Source organism: Microcebus murinus, chromosome X (assembly GCF_040939455.1).
Source record: "Microcebus murinus isolate Inina chromosome X, M.murinus_Inina_mat1.0, whole genome shotgun sequence".
In the NCBI taxonomy this organism is placed as follows: Eukaryota; Metazoa; Chordata; class Mammalia; order Primates; family Cheirogaleidae; genus Microcebus; species Microcebus murinus.
In genome coordinates, this window is record NC_134136.1 from 8,703,755 (window position 1) to 8,723,825 (window position 20,071).

At 46.9% G+C, this 20,071-nt stretch overlaps 1 protein-coding gene across 1 annotated transcript; it reads left to right on the forward strand.

The window, feature by feature from the left end:
- Positions 1-7,601: 7,601 nt before the first annotated feature.
- Positions 7,602-18,340, forward strand: FGF16 (fibroblast growth factor 16). Its single transcript, XM_012755329.2, has 3 exons — positions 7,602-8,182; positions 15,908-16,011; positions 17,369-18,340. Exons 1-3 carry the CDS (start codon positions 7,909-7,911, stop codon positions 17,612-17,614), a joined length of 624 nt encoding a protein of 207 aa, XP_012610783.1. The 5' UTR covers positions 7,602-7,908; the 3' UTR covers positions 17,615-18,340.
- Positions 18,341-20,071: the final 1,731 nt, after the last annotated feature.

Here is a 20,071-nt window from a genome sequence, read left to right on the forward strand (position 1 = left end):
CACATACTTACCTAGACTTTTTCACACCTTAAACCCACAACCCTTGCTGTTAAGACATATGCAAATTTTTCTGCGCACCGTCACAAACACAAACAGAAACACACATTTGTGTTGGGGAAACCAATATAATCACAGCCTCCACCCACACTTCTCCTCCCCCATCGCCCAGCCCCAGATATACACAGTCACCATTGATACCCACAGTGACAATTGCATACATCAGGTTGAGAAGTGATCCAGGTTTTCAGGGTTAGAGCCACATTCCACGGTGTCCCATTCCTCTGAGAGAACTAACAGATCATTTCACAAAGATGTCATCACCTGCCAACTAATGTCAAGTTACAGCCAGAATAAATGGTCCATTACCCACCCTCATTACAGGTAGGCCCACGGGAGAATGACAGCAGAGACAAAGGAGACTTGTGGCTCAGTGTCACCGCAGGAGACTGACTAGACAGGTAATATGGGGGGCTCATCCCAACGGAAGAGATCTCCTTTCCTCCGTTCCTCCTTGGAATTTGGGGTGGGGAGATGGAAGGTAGCCTGACTTTTGGCAGAATTCTCAAACTCTAGATACAGATCACCTAGGATGAAAGAGAAAGAAAAGAAAGAAAGAAAGAAAGAAAGAAAGAAAGAAAGAAAGAAAGAAAGAAAGAAAGAAAGAAAGAAAGAAAGAAAGAAAGAAAGAAAGAAAGAAGGAAAGAAGGAAGGAAGGAAGGAAGGAAGGAAGGAAGGAAGGAAGGAAGGAAGGAAGGAAGGAAGGAAGGAAGGAAGGAAGGAAGGAAGGGAGAGAGAGAGAGAGAGAGAAAAGAAAAGAAAAGAAAAGAAAAGAAAAGAAAAGAAAAGAAAAGAAAAAAGACTGCTCTTTTAACATGGATTTTTTTCTTGTCCAGAAGACAATTGGGTCATGTTATACTACTTTCTCTTTTGAATAAGGTCCCAATTCTTTTCGGAGACGTATAGTGATCAACAGCATGTTATCTGAAGCCAGACTCCGGGTCTGAATTCCAGCCACATCACATACTAGATGTATAACCTTGAACAAGATATTTAACCTCTCTAACCCTCAGTTTCACAGTCTGTTAAAAATCGAGATATTAATAGCATCTTCCAGCCAGGTGCGGTGGCTCATGCCTGTAATCCTAGCACTCTGGGAGGTTGAGGCAGGAGGCTCACTCGAGATCAGGAGTTTGAGGCCAGCCTGAGCAAGAGCGAGACCCCATCTCTACTCAAAATAGAAAAAATTAGCCAGGTGTGGTGGTAAGCATCTGTGGTCCCAGCTACTCAGGAGGCTGAGGTAAGAGGATTGCTTGGGTTCCCGAGTGTAAGGTTGCAGTGAGCTATGATGACGCCACTGAACCCTACCCAGGGTGACAGAGGGAAACCCTGTCTCAAATAAAAAAAATAAAATAAAATAAAATAAAACAATGGAAAATTGACCTCCCCGCCTTATTCCCCCCCTTAAAAAGTACTTTAAAATAGCATCTTTTGGGCCGGGCGCGGTGGCTCACACCTGTAATCCTAGCTCTCTGGGAGGCCGAGGTGGGCGATTGCTCAAGGTCAGGAGTTCGAAACCAGCCTGAGCAAGAGTGAGACCCCGTCTCTACTATAAATAGAAATTAATTAATTGTCCAACTAATATATATAGAAAAAATTAGCCGGGCATGGTGGCGCATGCCTGTAGTCCCAGCTACTCGGGAGGCTGAGGCAGGAGGATCGCTTGAGCCCAGCAGTTTGAGGTTGCTGTGAGCTAGACTGATGCCACGGCACTCACTCTAGCCTGGGCAACAAAGTGAGACTCTGTCTCAAAAAAAAAAAAAATAATAGCATCTTTTTCATGGTGGTATGACATGATTTAAATGTAAGGCTCTTAGAAAAGTGCCTGGCACCTACAGTGCTCAATAAATAAAATTACAGAAATGAGCGATTTCCTGTTTTTCCCAGTCCTCTACTCCCTCACTACCTGCTTTGAAACCCAGACTTGACAGTGTTGTCACCTTGTTTCCAAGTCAGGCCTTCTAAAACCCAGAGAGAAGCGGGGCACAGTGGGTCCCATCTGTAATCCCAGCACATTGGGAGGTGGAGGCAGGAGGATCAGTTAAAGTCAGTAGATTGAGACCAGCCTGGGCAACATAGCAAGACTCTGTCTCTACCAAAAAATAAAAAAAATAAAAATAGCCGGGCATGGTGGCACACGCCTGTAGTCCCAGCTACTTGGGAGGCTGAGGTGGATGGATCATTTGAGTCTAGGAGGTTGAGGTTACAGTGAGCTATGACCACGCCATTGCACTACAGCCTGAGTGACAGAGCAAGACCCTATCTCAAATAAATAAATAAATAAATAAATAAATAAATAAATAAATAAATAAATAAATAAATAAATAAAAATTTTAAAAGATAAAATTCAGAAAGAGCAAGACTGGCTCAATATCACACAGAAAGATTAACAGGACTGGAATTCATTACTTTGGGGTGACTTGGCCAAACAGTGGCCAATGTTTTTTATCTATTTCATTTTCTCCTTAGGAAAAAAAAAACTAGCACAGTTTGAGGAACCTTGACAGGAAGTATGGCTGGGGCCAGGCAGGTTGTAAATAACATTAAGAATAATGACAACGCCTGTAATCCTAGCTCTCTGGGAGGCCGAGGTGGGAGGATCATTTGAGCTCAGGAGTTCGAAACCAACCTGAGCAAGAACGAGACCCCGTCTCTACTATAAATAGAAAGAAATTAATTTGGCCAACTAATATATATAAAAAAAATTAGCCGGGCATGATGGCACATGCCTGTAGTCCCAGCTACTCGGGAGGCTGAGGCAGGAGGATTGCTTGAGCCCAGGAGTTTGAGGTTGCTGTGAGCTAGGCTGACGCCACGGCACTCACTCTAGCCTGGACAGCAAAGTGAGACTCTGTCTACAAAAAAAAAAAAAGAAGAAGAACAATGACAACATGTGCTAAACACAGTTTTCAGGACATTCTATGTATTATTTCACTTAAACCTCACAGCAGCCCTATGAAGTGATAACTACCATCATCATCTGCATCGTACCAAGGAGGAAACTGAGGCTCCATCACCTAAAATGGCTTAAAGCTGGGATTATGAACCCAGGCAGAGTGACACCAGAGATGGAGTGCTCAACCACTACACTATCCTGCTGTCCACATAAGCAAGGAAAGCAGAAGGAGAGAGAAGGCAGAAACAAAGGAGCAATACAAGTTCTTTTTGAAGTCAATTGCTTAAAGCAGTCTAGTGTTTTAGGTAAGTACTAATATAAGATCAAGGATAACAACCTTGGGTTTAAGTCCTACCTCTGCTACTAGTTACTGAATCTCTTTGGGCCTCAGCTTCCTCATCTGTAAAATGGGAATAAAAGTATTTCTAAGAAATACTATTTCTTAGTGATAAGGTTTATAAAAGAGAATGCATGTAAGCACCCAAGGCAATGCTTACCACATCTACAGAAGCCATCTCTAGCAGCGACTGATGTCATTGACTGCACCACCTGCAGGATTTGCCAGCAACCCAGCTACCCCTGCCCCTTCTCCTGGAAAATCAATCAGGAAGGAAAAAAACATTTATAAATTATCCAGAAAATGAAGAACTAGGCAGAGTAACAGTTCTAAACATTGTTTCCCACCTCCCGCATTGCCACATAAGTTGCTTTATTTTTCACATCAGTCCTGTGGCGGTATTGGGAAAGGAGAAAATAATCTCAGATGTACTGAGTGTCTTCCACGTGGCAGGTGCAATGCTGGGCACTTCCCATCAGTGGAAGGATGAAATTTCATTTCATCCTCACAATACCACTTATCTTTACCTTATAAATGATGCCCCTGACGCCGGGCGTGGTGGCTCACGCCTGTAATCCTAGCACTCTGGGAGGCCGAGGCGGGAGGATCGCTTGAGGTCAGGAGTTCGAAACCAGCCTGAGCAAGCGCGAGACCCCATCTCTACTAAATATAGAAAGAAATTAGTTGGTCAACTAAAAATATATAGAAAAAGTTAGCCAGCCAGGATAGCACATGCCTGTAGTCCCAGCTACTCGGGAGGCTGAGGCAGGAGGATTGCTTGAGCCCAGGAGTTGGAGGTTGCTGTGAGCTAGGCGGACGCCACGGCACTCACTCTAGCCTGGGCAACAGAGTGAGACTCTGTCTCAAAAAATAAATAAATAAAAATAAAAAAATAAATGATACCCCTGAATTCAGTGAGGGTTTGCTTTTTTCATGTAAATTTTCCCCCTATTCCTTATATTCAGCACAAGTTGAGTTTGTGTCCTGCTGAGGATTTTCTGTAAACTGAAATGCAATATTCTGAAATCTCACTATCTTCAACACTCCGATTTTTGCATAACCCCAGATCCCAAGAATTGCGAGTAATTTGCCCCCAGTGGATCTGAGATCGATTCTCTGCATTTATTACCTATATGATTCTATACTACTCGGCCTCACCCTCTATTTCCTCACCTTTAAAATGGGGATAATGACACCTTCTACTATACAAGGTTGTGAAAATTAACTCTCATGAAAGTGCTCTGTCAATTGGGATGCTTCACAGAAGCATTTAAAATGGAATCATCAAACAACCCAATCTCAAGAGAATTTCAGCTGGGCAATGGAATGCTTGTATCTCTGACCTTCAATTCAGCTGGACTCCAGATTTGCCCGCTGTGGTTGGTGAGTTTGGGAATGTTAGGGGACAAAGAATGCAGAAATTCCCTGAAGTGACCATTGTGGAAATGGTATTTGCCATTATCAATGTGTAACTTATATCATCCTAGAGATATCTAAATCCTTTATATCACATGCTTCTCAAAGCAGTTTCATCTACATTATTTCATCTGGCACTCACCCCAAGAATTGGGCTTTAGCAATTAAAATTGTTCCACTTGCTTTGTGGCTATTTTCCCCTTCCTGGAAGTGGCCCATCTGAATTTGCAAAATCCTTCCCATCTTCCCTTCAAGGCCCATTCACTACAAAGGACACCTTAGTCCAAAACCAGGCCCTAAATCCACAGATCAGTCTTCTCTCTGCTTTCTGAATCTACTCAACACTGTGCACGCTATACAGTGTCATACTCCACTCATTTACATAATTGTCTTAACCTCTGACCGTCTCTCCCCACCTTCTCACTAAATTCACAAACTCGGCCAGGCGTGGTGGGTCACGCCTGTAATCCTAACACTCTGGGAGGCTGAGGTGGGCGGATTGCTCAAGGTCAGGAGTTTGAAACCAGCCTGAGCAAAAGCGACACCCCGTCTCTACTATAAATAGAAAGAAATTAATTGGCCAACTAATATATGTATAGAAAAAATTAGCCGGGCATGGTGGCACATGCCTGTAGTCCCAGCTACTCGGGAGGCTGAGGCAGGAGGATCGCTTGAGCCCAGGAGTTTGAGGTTGCTGTGAGCTAGGCTGACACCATGGCACTCACTCTAGCCTGGGCAGCAGAGTGAGACTCTGTCTCAAAATAAAATAAAATATAATAAAATAAAATATAAAAAAACGAACACTTCCAGGGGAAGAAGGGAAGAGCGATTTCTTTGTTGGTGTTCTATGTCAGTCACATTTTATAAAGCTTTTTATAATGGAAATTTTCATATAGATTTAATATATATTATATATAATTTTATATATATAAAGTATAATTAACATCCATGTATCCATCACCCAACCTCCACAATTAGCAACACAAGAACAATATTGCATCTATGCCTCCACTCCTTCTGCCTTCTTTTTTTTTATTTCAGCATATTATGGGGGTAGAAATGTTAAGTTTACGTATATTGCCCATGTCCCCCCTCCCCTCTCCCACCCGCCCGACACCCCATAAATGTTATTCGTATGTGTCCACTTAAGTGTTGATCAGTGAAAACCAATTTGCTGTGAGTACATGTGGTGCTTGTTTTTCCATTCTTGAGATATATCACTTAGTAGAATGTGTTCCAGCTCCTCTTTTGCTTTGTTACTTTGGATTATTGCATAGCTAATCCCAGACAGCCTATCATTTCATCCACAAATACCCCAATATGACCCCACCTTTTGCATGTCTATGTCCCCTACAATTGAAAGATGACTGGCCTGTGTGTTCTCTACTACCGGCAGCATATCAGCTTATTTGAGTGCACCTACTATGTCCTGCACTTGGCTTTGGAGGTTTGGCTCTGGGGGTTGCGTCTGAGCTAGGGAGCCACACCAGCACCAGGCCCCGATGTTCCAAACCGAGAATTGCTATGGTTCCAAGGAGTGAGCAAGAGGTGCACGCGGGAGCCCAAGAGCAGGACCTCGAATTGCAGTAACTGTAGCTGCGGAATGTGTTTTCTCATTTCATGGTGACCATGGGTTTGAACTCGCCGCGAGATGCAGGGTCTCCAGCAGGAGGCGCTGCAAAGCCGGGGTGGGGGGGCGGCGTTGGGGGGAGTGGCGCGGGGCGCCCCGTGTGCAGCTTCTCCTGAGGGCGCCTGGGAAGCCGGCCAGCGCCGGCTGCGGGAGAAAACTGCAAATAACCACGCCGTTTAATAGGCGAGCGGGGCGCCGAGTGCCAGGGCCCAAGGGGGGCCCCGGGGTTCAGGTGCGGGGCAGAGGTGCGGGGGCGCGGGGCAGGCCCGCACCTGCTCCCCAGGTCTTCCCTACGCTGCCCGTTGCCCTGGCTGTCGCCGGGTCCCACCTGAACTCCCGCTCTTCCTGATAGAATATCTGAGAGCAGGGCATGGGACAGAGCGAGGAAACACCTGTTTGCAACAAGAAAAGAGGTGGGGGGAGCCCCCCTCCAGACTGCCAATGGCCTCTCATGGAGCTTGCTCTCTCGAGCCTTGTAAAAGCGCGCCCAGAAAGCCAGTCGAGATCATTTTTCAAAAAGATCGCTTTCTATTTCTTACTGCCCCCTCCTTTCCCCAAGCTGTAACGTCCCCTAAAAAGAAGTCGTCTTTCCTCCGTGGGGTTTCCCGCTCCTCCCAGACCCCTTAAGGCCCCAGCCTTAGTGTCTGCAGGGACCATCACCCCCGATCCCAAATTTTGCAACTGCGTTTGCTTCCGGATTTTTCACTTCCTCAGCCCCTTGACCTATACAGGTAGGGAGGGAGTGGGACTTGGGGGGGGGACAGCGGAACAAAGAAACTAGGGAGTCCCTGTCCTGGGCCAGACGTCCCTTCCGCAGCCTCCGACTGGCCAAAGAATGAGAGGGGATCAGGAGCGCGTGGACCACCCCCCCTCCGCCCTCGGTCTCACGACACTCTGCAAAGGCTGGCAGCCCGAGGACGCAAGGACGCGTAGGAGGTGGGGACTGCCCCCTCGCAGCGGACAGACAGAGCCCCACGGAACAGGCCTGAGGCCGTGGGCGCCAACGGCCTCCACGCACTGGGCTCCGTTATTTCATCAGCAGTTTCAGAAAAACCTGCCAAAAGCAGTTATGCCTCACTGCAATGTGTAGCTTTTTCCTGCCATTTTTTTTTTTCATAATAAAAGAGGGAGTGAAGTTCGCTCGCTCTCTCCCCCTCCACCCCCCCTCCTCTCCCAAAAAAGAGCCAAATGGATGCGAGAAGGAAAAAAAAAAGAACCCACACACCAATCTCCGAGGGGATGCCAGTGAGGTGTGGCTTGTATTTAAATATCCAATATGTCAATGTAAGGGGAGTGGGGATGTATATAAAGTGCCGTTTGCGTCTGATAGCTCCACGAAGCCAGCTATGAGAGGCCGGGGGACATGGACGCGGAGGGGAAGCGGCACTCGGCCTGAGAGCAAGGTCAGGAGCGCGCTGCCCCACACTCCCCGCCGCTGAGAAGTTCCTTGGACGCGAACAGACGTCGACTGCGGCTCGGCAGAGCGCGGAGCGAGCGAGCGAGCGCGGCCGCGTCGCCGGCGCCCGCCGCGGGGAGAGCAGTTCGCGCCCTGTGGCCCCGCGTCGCCCCGCCATGGCGGAGGTGGGGGGAGTCTTCGCCTCCTTGGACTGGGATCTGCACGGCTTCTCCTCAGCTCTGGGGAACGTGCCCCTCGCGGACTCCCCGGGTTTCCTAAACGAGCGCCTGGGCCAGATCGAGGGGAAGCTGCAGCGCGGCTCGCCCACAGACTTCGCCCACCTGAAGGGGATCCTGCGGCGCCGCCAGCTCTACTGCCGCACCGGCTTCCACCTGGAGATCTTCCCCAACGGCACGGTGCACGGCACCCGCCACGACCACAGCCGCTTCGGTGAGGACGCGGCCGGGAGGGGCGGGGGGCGGGCGGACGGCTCGCTGGGGAGCCGACGGCTCGGGGCTCGAGCGCGGGGCCCGCGCACCGCCCCCCGGCTGGGTGCCGTCCCGGCCCGTCGAGGCGGGACACGATGGCGCGGACCTGAGCCGCCCGGCGTCAGGGCGGCCGGCACCCTCGGCCGCTCTCGGGAGGGGGCGGGGGCGATTTGCGGTGTGGCCTCTCCTTTCCGCACTCCACCCTCTCTCCCCCGGGAGCGAGGTCGGGTCCTGAGAGCTGGACACTGGGCCTGGGACGAAAGCAGGTGGAGCTGGAAGAGGGGTGGGAGCTCTCGCCTGGGAAGCGGGGGACCGTGGCTGCAGCGGGGGCCGAGCCACTAGAGCAGCAGGGCTGTCGCGGCGGCCGGTTGCCTGGAGCAGGAGACTGCTCCAGGCCATGGGCGCGCTGGGCGGGCTCTGGCCAGCGGGGACCGGCCTCCGTGGCACCTGCCTACCTTGGGGTCGCACGAGCTGGGTATCGTGCAATCTAGGAAAACCTCACGGTGTCCACCGTGTAAGGACACGAGTCCTAGAGCGGCTTTTGCCTGGAACTACCTCTGGACTCCTTGCCTCCGTGAGGAAACCGTCCTGGGCCCACTCCCAGCCCCAGAAGCAGGTGTCTCCTGAGCCTGCGACAGGAGACGTCCAATCTCCATCCAGGATTGTCTCTGCCTGCCCACCTCTATGCAGATTGTTCAAAGGACACCGCTGCCTGTCACACACAGAGCTACTTACACAATTAATATAAGGCTTGAACTGGGACAGGGGTCATTAAGTTTCTAAGCAAATTGTGATTACTCCTCAATAATTTGCCATGTTTATTTTCAGTTTCCTAATCTCTACTAAGCCATCAAGCGGATGCTGTGACAGCTACCTTCTACCCCTAAGCCAGTAAAAGGCTCTGCCTACCCTTAAGCATGACACGGTCCCCTTCTTTGTACCACCCGCCTTCACACTGTCTCTGCACCCCCAAACCTCCCCATCCTCCTATTCTCCATGCCTTGCTACAGCTGTACCTAGAGTGCACACTAAAAGGGGGGGGGGGCATTGGGGCCACTTGCTGGGTAAGGCCAAGCCCAGAAAACAACTTAGGGCCAGGGTTGGTCTTCCTTGCTGGGAGCAGGCAGGAACCCTAATGAGGTCTATGTCATCTTGGAAAAATGCGCTCAAAAGAGCTGGAGTACAATAAGTTGGGAGGGGTAACGGAGGGGTGCAGGTGTCTGTATAAACTTGCAGCAGGTCCTCAAAAGGGCGATGAGGTGGAGTAGGAAGAGAGGGAGTGTTAACTTGGCTTTTTTCCCTTCCATCACTTGTGATTTTGCAGTCCCCTTTTGTTCCTCTTCGTAAGGAATAGGACTCTCACCCTGGCCTCAGAGCCTTCGCAAAATGGCCTAAAGACAGTGGGGTAGCTCGTTTCTGATATATACAACCAAATTCATGAAATGATGGAGAAATGTGGGGTAGGGGCAGTGAAAGTGGAGAAACTATGAGCACAGCTCTCAGCAGCTACAAGTGTTTGTCTGACTCTGTGCCTAAGCTGAACCAAATAACCTACAAGGTCAACCTAAAATCAGTAATAGGCTCTTGCGATAAGTGGTCTTTAATTACCTCCCTAAAGACACATCTTGATTTCTTTTCATCTCTCAGGCCTGCTAAAGGTGTTAAGTTTAAGGAGAAACCAAAGGAAATAAAACTGGCAGGAGGAAGGGATGTTTTCACTGCCGCTTAAGTGACTGCTTCATTTTGGGGTTTGCCTTTAAAAAAAAAAAAAAAAAAAAAAAACACTACCCAAGACCACCTCAGCATCACCTTTTCCCTTTCTTCTTCACTGACTTCCTGGCAATTCCCTGTATTTCCTGTAAAGGAAATGATAACTGGTCAAAGCTGTCTCTTTGTAACCTCCCCTGCCAACTTTCAAACACACACTTACTCTTTCTCAGTTTAGCTTTTGGCACAGAAAGAGGTGGCGTTGAGTTTGCTAACTCTCTCTTCCCTCCACATTTGAGTTAATCAGCCAGGGTATTCAATAAATCGAAACTTTAACATTCCATAAGTGCTTTAGCAGTCAACATTCCAGCAGGGTAAAGTAGGCCAGACTTAAGATATAAAATATTATAGATTTCTGCTTGGGGGGAGGAGGTAGTCTCCAAAGGCCATGTAAAGTAAATAGCTATTTGTTGTAATTGGAGAGCAGGGCCTCCAAGGATTACCCTGGAATCCATGTGTTCAGAACAAGTCAGGCTGAGCCCAAGAGCAGCCCCGACTCCAAATAATAACCTGTTGGCACAGCGTATGCTCCCCTCTCTCCATCTGCAATCAGTAGCCAGGAGTATTTCAATCCTGCCTGGCTGGTGGTATTTACATGAGGTTCACAGGGATCCTGACATTCTTGAGAGGCACCTGTGGACGCGCAGAGCAGAGCCCAGAGCCAGACTGGAGGAGAGGCCTCCCACCAGGTGGGACGGAGCAGGCTCATGCAGCTGCTTTGGTTTTTGAGTGAGCTGGTTCTTATGTGGCAAGATGCCAACGCAGCACTGTCTTGGCCCCGAAGGTCTGGAAGGATGGCTGAGGGAGCTTGGGCAAGTTCTAGAATCAGATTAAATGACACATTAACCTGTCATCCAGCTAGATTCTAAAGCAGTGGGGCTCAGGACAGATCAGTTGCGACTGAGGCCCTAGGGAGAGAGGTGTAAGAAGAGAAAAGTTTGGGAATTGTCAAGAAAAGGCCAGAGCCTGGGGTGGACAGGTCAAGATGAGGCAGATCCTGGGCCTTGAAAGGGTGAGAGTACTGAGGACAAACTTCGTCTACTTAATACTTCGCCTCAACACTTCGCTGTTAACACCCCTGTCCAGCTGTAGCTGGGAAAATATGAAAATGGCTTGTTTTCTCTCCCCCTTCATGCTGGCTGGGATTCAGGAGAAGGTTTAGGAATATCTATTCCATCATCATGTGCCACTGGGTTCCCACAGTTTGAATCCAGCTAATAGGAAAGTTGGCAAAAGGAAATGATGCCCAAAGACAGCTGGGCAGAGATGATTCCAGCTGTTGGAGACCCCTGTTACTGGACACAACCCAAGTGACTTCCTGTATGATCTGTCCTTTGGCATCAGGGTTAACAGAGAGTTGGAGAAAAACTGTGGTGACTCAAGTGGCCACACCTCTTTGGTTTCATGATTTGTTCTCACACCAGGTCTTGGGCAGTGAGATCACAAGCTGCCCTTGCTACTTAATGAGCTCGGGGTGGTCAGAGACATGAGATACTTAGAGAATGAGGGAAGTAAGACTTGAAGATCAGGAATAATCTGCCTGAGCAAAGCAAAGAACTGAAGGCTCCTGTGGATTGGTGTCCCTCGGAGTTTAGTATCCAGAACTGAATCATGACCTGGTTTCTAGTTTCTTTGCCATACTGGCCACTCTCCTTTGAACATGCTCCTGTTTTTTTCATATTCCTCTCTAAGCATACTAGAACTCAACACAGTGCTCTCAGTGTGGTCTAACCAGGTCAGAGCAGAGTGAAGCAATCCCCCCCCTTATGCTAGTTATTAGACCTCTATCAATGCAGCCTTGGATCACATTAGGTTTTTTCCCTTTTTATTCCTATTGCTGTATACTAGCTTTTTAATGATTTTCATATTGCCAGTTTTACATTAGCTTTTTAATAATCTCTCTAATCGCCCATCATACTGAGTTTACCTTGTTCAGTCGAATCTCTTAAGCCATTATTGTGTATGTTTTGGTAAGCCACCTCTCCCCATCGCAGAAATGGGCAGACTTGCATGTAATTAAAATGCATAGAACACAAAATAACAGTACATGTTTTCAAGAAAATATACATGGCCTGAAGTAGAGAGGTAGATGGGAGCAGGGCATGGAGATAAAAAAGAAAGAAATAGATAACTAAAAAGCTCTTGCACAGACTAATTATGATAATAGCCCATGAACTAAGGGATATGGTTAACTGTCTGCACTGAGGCTCACCCTCCCTCAACAAAACCACAGACACAAAACACCATGGGAAATTGGTTTGGGGGACCAAAGTGCAGGACTTCACAGTGATTCTAATTAAGCATGTTTTATTGTAGCCAGCCCATTTTTCCATCCTCTTGAAATCTCTCTGAATCCTGATTGTGTCATCCCTCTCTGCTATATGTCTCCTAGAACCAGGGTAAGCAGTCCTATGTCCTCTTTTTTTTTTTGAGACAGAGTCTCGCTTTGTTGCCCAAGTTAGAGTGAGTGCCATGGCATCAGCCTAGCTCACAGAAACCTTGATCTCCTGGGCTCAAGCAATCTTTCTGCCTCAGCCTCCCGAGTAGCTGGGACTACAGGCATGCGCCACCATGCCCAGCTAATTTTTTTTTTCTATATGTATTAGTTGGCCAATTAATTTCTTTCTATTTATAGTAGAGACGGGGTCTTGCTCTTGCTCAGGCTGGTTTCGAACTCCTGACCTTGAGCAATCCACCCACCTTGGCCTCCCAGAGTGCTAGGAGTGAGCCACCACGCCCGGCCTAGTCCTATGTCCTCTTATAAATCATTTGGTAAAATGCTAAACAGAGCAGAACCTTGTATGGTGCAACTGAAGATTTAGGTCCATTAAATCAGTGTCTGATTAACCCCTACTTCGGACTAGGTATTTTCCCTTGCCCTCCTATCATCTTATACCAGTGTTTTATTCCCTGACTCCTTTCTTTGTACTGTAAGAGTTAGTAACAACCAGACTGAGATGAAAACTTGGAGGATTTCGATGAGAGAGGCCAAAGGCCAAACCCTGAGTATTCTACAGAATGGCACCAGCAGAACCTTACATCCTTCTAACAGATCTGGGGGGGCTGAGGAAACATGTGCTCCCCAAAGCTGCTGCACCTGAACACCAGCCCACCAGCTCGAGTCACTGGGGTTCCACAGAGGACTTCTTAGTAGAATTTTGAACCTGATTTCAAAATTAGCCTATTAAAATTTTTTTTCCCTTTAAGAAATCAGTTCAATTCCCTCTGTAGATTACATAGAATATTATTACCCTTAAGAATTGCATTTTTGGGGCTGGAAGCGGTGGCTTATGCCTGTAATCCTAGCACCCTGGGAGGCCAAGGCAGGAGATCACTCAAGGTCAGGAGTTCGAGACCAGCCTGAGCAAGAGTGAGACCCGGTCTCTACTAAAAATAGAAAAAATTAGCCAGTCAACTAAAAATAGAAACAAAAAAATTAGCTGGGCATGGTGGCTCACACCTGTAGTCCCAGCTACTCAGGAGGCTGAGGCAGGAGGATTGCTCATGGTCAGGAGTTCGAGACCAGCCTGAGCAAGAGTGAGACCCCCGTCTCTACTAAAAATAGAAAGAAATTAGCCAGTCAACTAAAAATAGAAACAAAAAAATTAGCTGGGCATGGTGGCTCGCACCTGTAGTCCCAGCTACTCAGGAGGCTCAGGCAGGAGGATCGCTCATGGTCAGGAGTTCGAGACCAGCCTGAGCAAGAGTGAGACCCCGTCTCTACTAAAAATAGAAAGAAATTAGCCAGTCAACTAAAAATAGAAACAAAAAAATTAGCCGGGCATGGTGGCTCTCACCTGTAGTCCCAGCTACTCGGGAGGCTGAGGCAGGAGGATCACTTGAGCCCAGGAGTTTGAGGTTGCTGTGAGCTAGGCTGACGCCACGGCACTCACTGTAGCTGGAAGAACAAAGTGAGACTCTGTCTCAAAAAAAAAAAAATTGCATTTTGGGATAAGAAAGCCAGATAGGAGCTCATTTGATACCTCTGGATGCCTCAAACAGTCATAACAAGTTTTCGGTCTATATGTTGAAAAACATGGTTAGAGACAAGAAAATCAAAGAGGAATCTATTATGTCTGTATCCAGATTACTATTTTAGGACAAAACTGTAATCTTCAGTGTCACCAGGATTTCAGTTCTGGGTCCTTTTTCTCTCTTAACAGTTGATTTTTTTCTTTCTTTTTTTTTCCTCCCTCCTGCTGCTATTGGGTAAATGAAAACATTCTCAAATCTTCACCTGTAACCTTGTCAGCTAGAAGGACATTTCTGAATTTATTCCCTTTCGCCTTAAAGTTGCAACATCTCAAATCAGGGTTGAGTCCAATACCACCTGCCAACTCTTCACCGTGGATAAACTTAAAATTCTCAAGAGCGAAGGGGAGAATGACAGGCTTGTCAGCTTGGGGCAGTACTAGCTGAGAACACTTTTCAGGAGAAAGCTCTCATGAAGCCAAGTTTTGCCTCCTGCCATAAGCAGGGGGAACAAACTTCGTGAGTGGCCTGTGTGGCCTTTGTTACAGTCAGCTAGAGGCAGTTGACAGCCTCATTTGGCTTTAAGGACATGGAAGCTGAGAGGGTGCAAAACAAGTTCAGCCTAGAGGACAGTAAGGTACTCTGTACTCTAGGGAGGAGGGAAGTGACTTTGGGAAAGATACAGAAACCTAGCCTCATTCCTGCATTTAGAAAGCTGCCTTCCAATTTCTTGAAATGAGTGGTATTTGACAGCAATAGGACCTTGTACTCCTGTGGAGTTTTTGTCGCCAAAGCCTTCTCGTGGTCTCTTCCTCATAATGTGACTAAGAGTATTGAATACAGGCGGAAATGGTTTCCCCCATTTAACATATGGAAAAACTGAGGTCCACAGTAACTGAGTGCCTTCTCTGTCTGAAGTAACATATTTGCAGCAAAAGATGGTTTTGGTTTTTGGAGTTTTTTTTTTTTTTTTGAGACAGAGTCTCACTCTGTCATCCGGGTTAGAGTGCCAGGACATCAGCCTAGCTCACAGCAACCTCAAACTCCTGGGCTCAAGCGATCCTCCTGCCTCAGCCTCCCAAGTAGCTGGGACTACAGGCATGCACCACCATGCCTGGCTAATTTTTTCTATATATTTTTAGTTGGACAATTAATTTCTTTCTATTTTTAGTAGAGACAGGGTCTCATTCTTGCTCAGGCTGGTCTCAAACTCCTGACCTCGAGCAATCCGCCCGCCTTGGCCCCCCAGAGTGCTAGGATTACCAGCATGAGCCACCACGCCTGGCCAAAAGATGGGGTTTTTTTAGGATACCTTAAGATTTTATTATCTTTTTAGTGAAATACATATGTCTGCTCTTTTTTTTTTTTTTGGCATCTTAAACAGTTCTTCAGTCTTGATTTGGTTGTAATTATCAGTGACAGAGGGGACTTTTTTTTTTTTAACTTTTCAGAGTTTTTATTCCTGATGACAAAAGAAGTATAAACTGATAAGCCTCCCTTGTTTTCTAATTATCTTTTTTTCTTAAGACCAAGGTTTTTTATTTATTTTTATTTATTTTTTTATTTTAGCATATTATGGGGGTACAAGTGTTAAGATTACATATATTGCCCATGCCCCCCTCCCCCCTCGAGTAAGAGCTTCGAGCGTGTCCATCCCCCAAACACTGCACATCTTACTCGTTGTGGTTGTATATATCCATCCCCTCCTCCCCCCCACCCTCCCGACACCCGATAAATGTCACTCCTATATGTCCACTTAGGTGTTGATCCGTTAATACCAATTTGCTGGTGAGTACATGTGGTCAAAAGATGGTTTTTGTCAGGCAATTCACCAAAGGCACACAGGGCTGGCCTCCTGGGGACAAATGACTGGTAGCTCATGTCACCTGAACAGCTTTCTCTTAACTTGATGTCAGTAGCAGGAATGGTGTTCACTTTTTTGCCCTAGGAATCCTGGAGTTTATCAGCCTGGCCGTGGGGCTGATTAGCATCCGAGGAGTGGACTCTGGCCTGTACCTAGGAATGAATGAGCGAGGAGAACTCTATGGGTCGGTAAGTTTAAGGTTTTCTTTTCATTGGAGGCTGTTACCATCAGTGTTTGGACAATGTAAGGCAAAAGTATAAAAACATTTATCTAGCACTTGAAAGCACTTTTGTCAGCTGTAAAGGATTAGTGTCTTCTAGTTACTTCTTGGCTGCTCAGGGTCTGGCTACATAACACCTTCACTAATTCAGCCCTCATCGAAACGTAAGATTTTCTGTGATACATTTGCTTTTGCCTTTTTCGTTAGAGGGCCAGCTTGTCCGATGATAACAGTAAGCTGTGCTGGTTTGTCAAGTAGATGGGCAGGATTTGGGGCATTAACCACCCCCAAGGAGTACATCTGAATTTTAATGTGTGCCCAAAGGAGTAGCAGACACGCAGACACAAAAAATAGTCAGTGGAAGATTGAGGATTCTGAGGTTAACAACACAGTCCCTGATTTCCAGATTGCTTCAGCTGAGTCCCGAAGGCCAAATGAAACAAACAAATGAAGAATGAGGGTTCCAGGGTCTGGTGACAGCCCCAAGCCCCCAGCTAGGACTGGGCTGGCTGCAGTACGTTTTCTCTATTCTGGAAGCTAGCCCAGAGCTGGGGAATGGTGAGTGATTTGCTGACCTTAACCCTTTCAGAGGATCCCAACTCCTGGCTCTGGCTTTTGAGTCACATAGCATACTTTCTGGCTGCCTGCACCCCATGAAATCAGAACACATTTTTCCCTGACACCTACGAGATAGGCCCGTCCCCAGCACTCGGTATCGGCAACCCTAGCAAGTAGTATGGCGGCCGGATCAAGCGTGAGAAGGGACAGAGGCAAGAGACCCAGGAGCTGCCAGCTTGAAGTAGCCAGATTGGAGGAGCTTTTCAAGGAGATCTTTTCTGAGCTTTCCAACTGACAGGTCTGAGACCCTTCATTAGGAGAGATCACAGCTCACCTCCCATAGAGCTTTATATAGATCCGAGGCCTTTGCTGTCACTTGATGTGGTTGACTGTAATCTCAATGGATTTGAACATCATCAGCCCTAAGTAGAGAGAAAGGTTGGTGGGTGCCAGCAGGGCCTTGGGAGGCCATAGCAGCAATTCTCGGGCTCAAAGGGCCAGATGAAGCCATCTTCTCGAGTCTCCTCCCTTCAGGAAAGATCTCACCGAAAACATTTTTGTGTAGCTCATGAAAGAGAATGAAGGAGGTACAGTTAGGAGAGTGTTTTGTGCTACTTGGAAGAAAGATACCTCATTAATACGAGGAGATAGGACTGACATTTTCTAATATCAATGTGCTATTGCTATTTCAGGGTTTCTCCCCCAGCAAGCTGGGATGGGAGAAATAGTCATATAATGGGCTCTGCTTTATTTTCTTACCCTCACAGAAGAAACTCACACGCGAATGTGTTTTCCGGGAACAGTTTGAAGAAAACTGGTACAACACCTATGCCTCCACCTTGTACAAACACTCGGACTCGGAGAGACAGTATTATGTGGCCCTGAATAAAGACGGCTCACCCCGGGAGGGACACAGGACTAAACGACACCAGAAATTCACTCACTTTTTACCCAGGCCGGTAGATCCTTCTAAGTTGCCCTCCATGTCCAGAGACCTCTTCCGCTATAGGTAATGGACCTCTCGTGTGACTTCTGGGACCCATATACTCTGGGGCCACAGTTGTCCCTACAAGCACTATACTCATAGCTTTTCAATCCTTCCTTCCTATCAATTTAGATAACGGAGAAGCACTTACTGTTCGACTCAACCCAGTTGTTCTCTTGTTGTTCAAAGTGTATATCAGGGTTGGGTTACTTTGGGGGAGGGATGTTGGGGGAGGGGGTGGGCTTGAGGGAATCTTGTATATACTTTTTCTTTTCTCATGTTCTTTCCCCTGAGGTGGCATGACAAAGAATGGGGGCCCTTGGCCAAGGGCCAGGGGTGTCTTGCCCCACAATCTACCCAAATACCTTGACAATGGGTATAAACAAAAGACCAAGGAATCTGCCATAGACGCTACCTACAGAGCTTCGGAGAAGTCTCATTAAGAAAATCCTGGGGGCTATAGCCCTGCTGCAGATTTCTCATCTGTCCTGACATGCAGTTTCCCTGCCATTGGAAGTGGGAGATGGGGTAGGTTGTAAGAAAAATGATATTAAAATGTAAGCATGGATACTGTGCATAAGGACAAACTATTTATGAAATGTATATGCTATTTATTTTATATATTTATTTATTTCAAAATAATTTTATTTTTAATGAGAGATGCTATGACTGGATTTTCATCAGAAAGAATAAGGTCCTACTGAAACAGGATAAAACAAGTTATTAAAGGCTTTTATTGGCAATAAAATTGTCTTTATATTGTAAGCTTCTGTCTAATTCTATTTATTTGTACATTTAGTAGGATTAAAAGGTTGGCCAGTTTCTTTCTCTCTCACTTACTAGAACTTTCTGATGTCAGCATCATACTGTCTATGATACATGACTCCATTATCCAATATGTTAGCATTATCTAGGGGCCTTATGTGAAGGCCTAGTGATTCTTTCCGGTTCTGTGACTTTAAATGTAGTGGTGAATCAAAGCTTCAGGAAGGTCTGGACCAACAGCTCTTACTGAAGGTCCCATTTGTGCTTAGAATGAGGCATAGAGAAACTCTCTCTTGGGACTTGGCTAGGGCCCAAAGCCCTAAGATCAGAGACACTAATCAGTGACTTCTTACTTCAGATATGAAGATGGAAGGGATTCAAAATAAACAACAATCAACAGGGAGACTGATTTTTTTGAACCAGTCAACTTCCCTTCTGGAGATCTTCTCCCCCTCCCCCTCTGTACCTCCACCTTCAACCCCTGCCTAGTGCTTCTCCTGGGGAATTCTGGGAAGCTATGAACAAAACAGTAGTGCTCAGAGTACTGTACGTGGTCTCTTGACCAGTAGCGTCTCCTGGGAACTTCTTAGAGATTAGAAATCTCTATGGGAAGGGCCCAGAAATGTGCGTGTTAACAAGCCTTACAGCAGGATTCTTGTGCACCCTCAAGTTTGAGAACTACTGCCCTAAGGGAATATTTTGTTTGTTTGTTTGTTTGTTTGTTTTGAGACAGAGTCTCGCTTTGTTGCCCAAATTAGAGTGAGTGCCCTGGCATTGGCCTAGCTCACAGCAACCTCAATCTCCTGGGCTCAAGCGATCCTCCTGCCTCAGCCTCCTGAGTAGCTGGGACTACAGGCAGGCGCCACCATGCCCAGCTAATTTTTTCTATATATATTAGTTGGCCAATTAATTTCTTTCTATTTATAGTAGAGACGGGGTCTCGCTCTTGCTCAGGCTGGCCTCGAACTCCTGACCTTGAGCAATCCGCCCGCCTCGGCCTCCCAGAGTGGTAAGATTTTACAGGTGTGAGCCACTGCACCTGGCTGAAGGGAATGTTTTTTTAATTGTTTTTGCAGCTGTATGGCTTATAAATAAAGTTTTAGGGTAACTTCAGCCATAACACAAAGGTAGAGTGGCCCTAGGATGGTGTTATTTGGAGCTCCCTTTTCCCCCAGAGCAGCCCCTGAGGTATCTTGCTTAAAATCCCTAACCTCTTTACTGATATTTACTGAGGTAGGAGCATAGGGCTATTTGCATTTTCCTAATTAATGTTGTCAGGAGATAAGAATCAAAGGGATTAAAGTCTTATTGAGTATACAGGCACCATAAAGGCCTGGTGGAAGAAAGTTTTGTGTTTGGGGACAGTTTCCTAAGGCTCCTCAATTATATCATGTAGGCATCCACTATTTTTCCAACTAATTGTATGGCTGTGACAAACAGCTTAGGTAACAGCTCACTTAAAAAGCAAAACCAAGGCCAGGCGCGGTAGCTCACGCCTTGTAATCCTAGCACTCTGGGAGGCTGAGGCAGGCAGATTGCTCAAGGTCAGGAGTTCGAGGCCAGCCTGAGCAGGAGCGACACCCCATCTCTACTATAAATAGAAAGAAATTAATTGGCCAACTAATATATATAGAAAAAATTCGCCGGGCATGGTGGCGCATGCCTGTAGTCCCAGCTACTCGGGAGGCTGAGGCAGGAGGATCGCTTGAGCCCAGGAGTT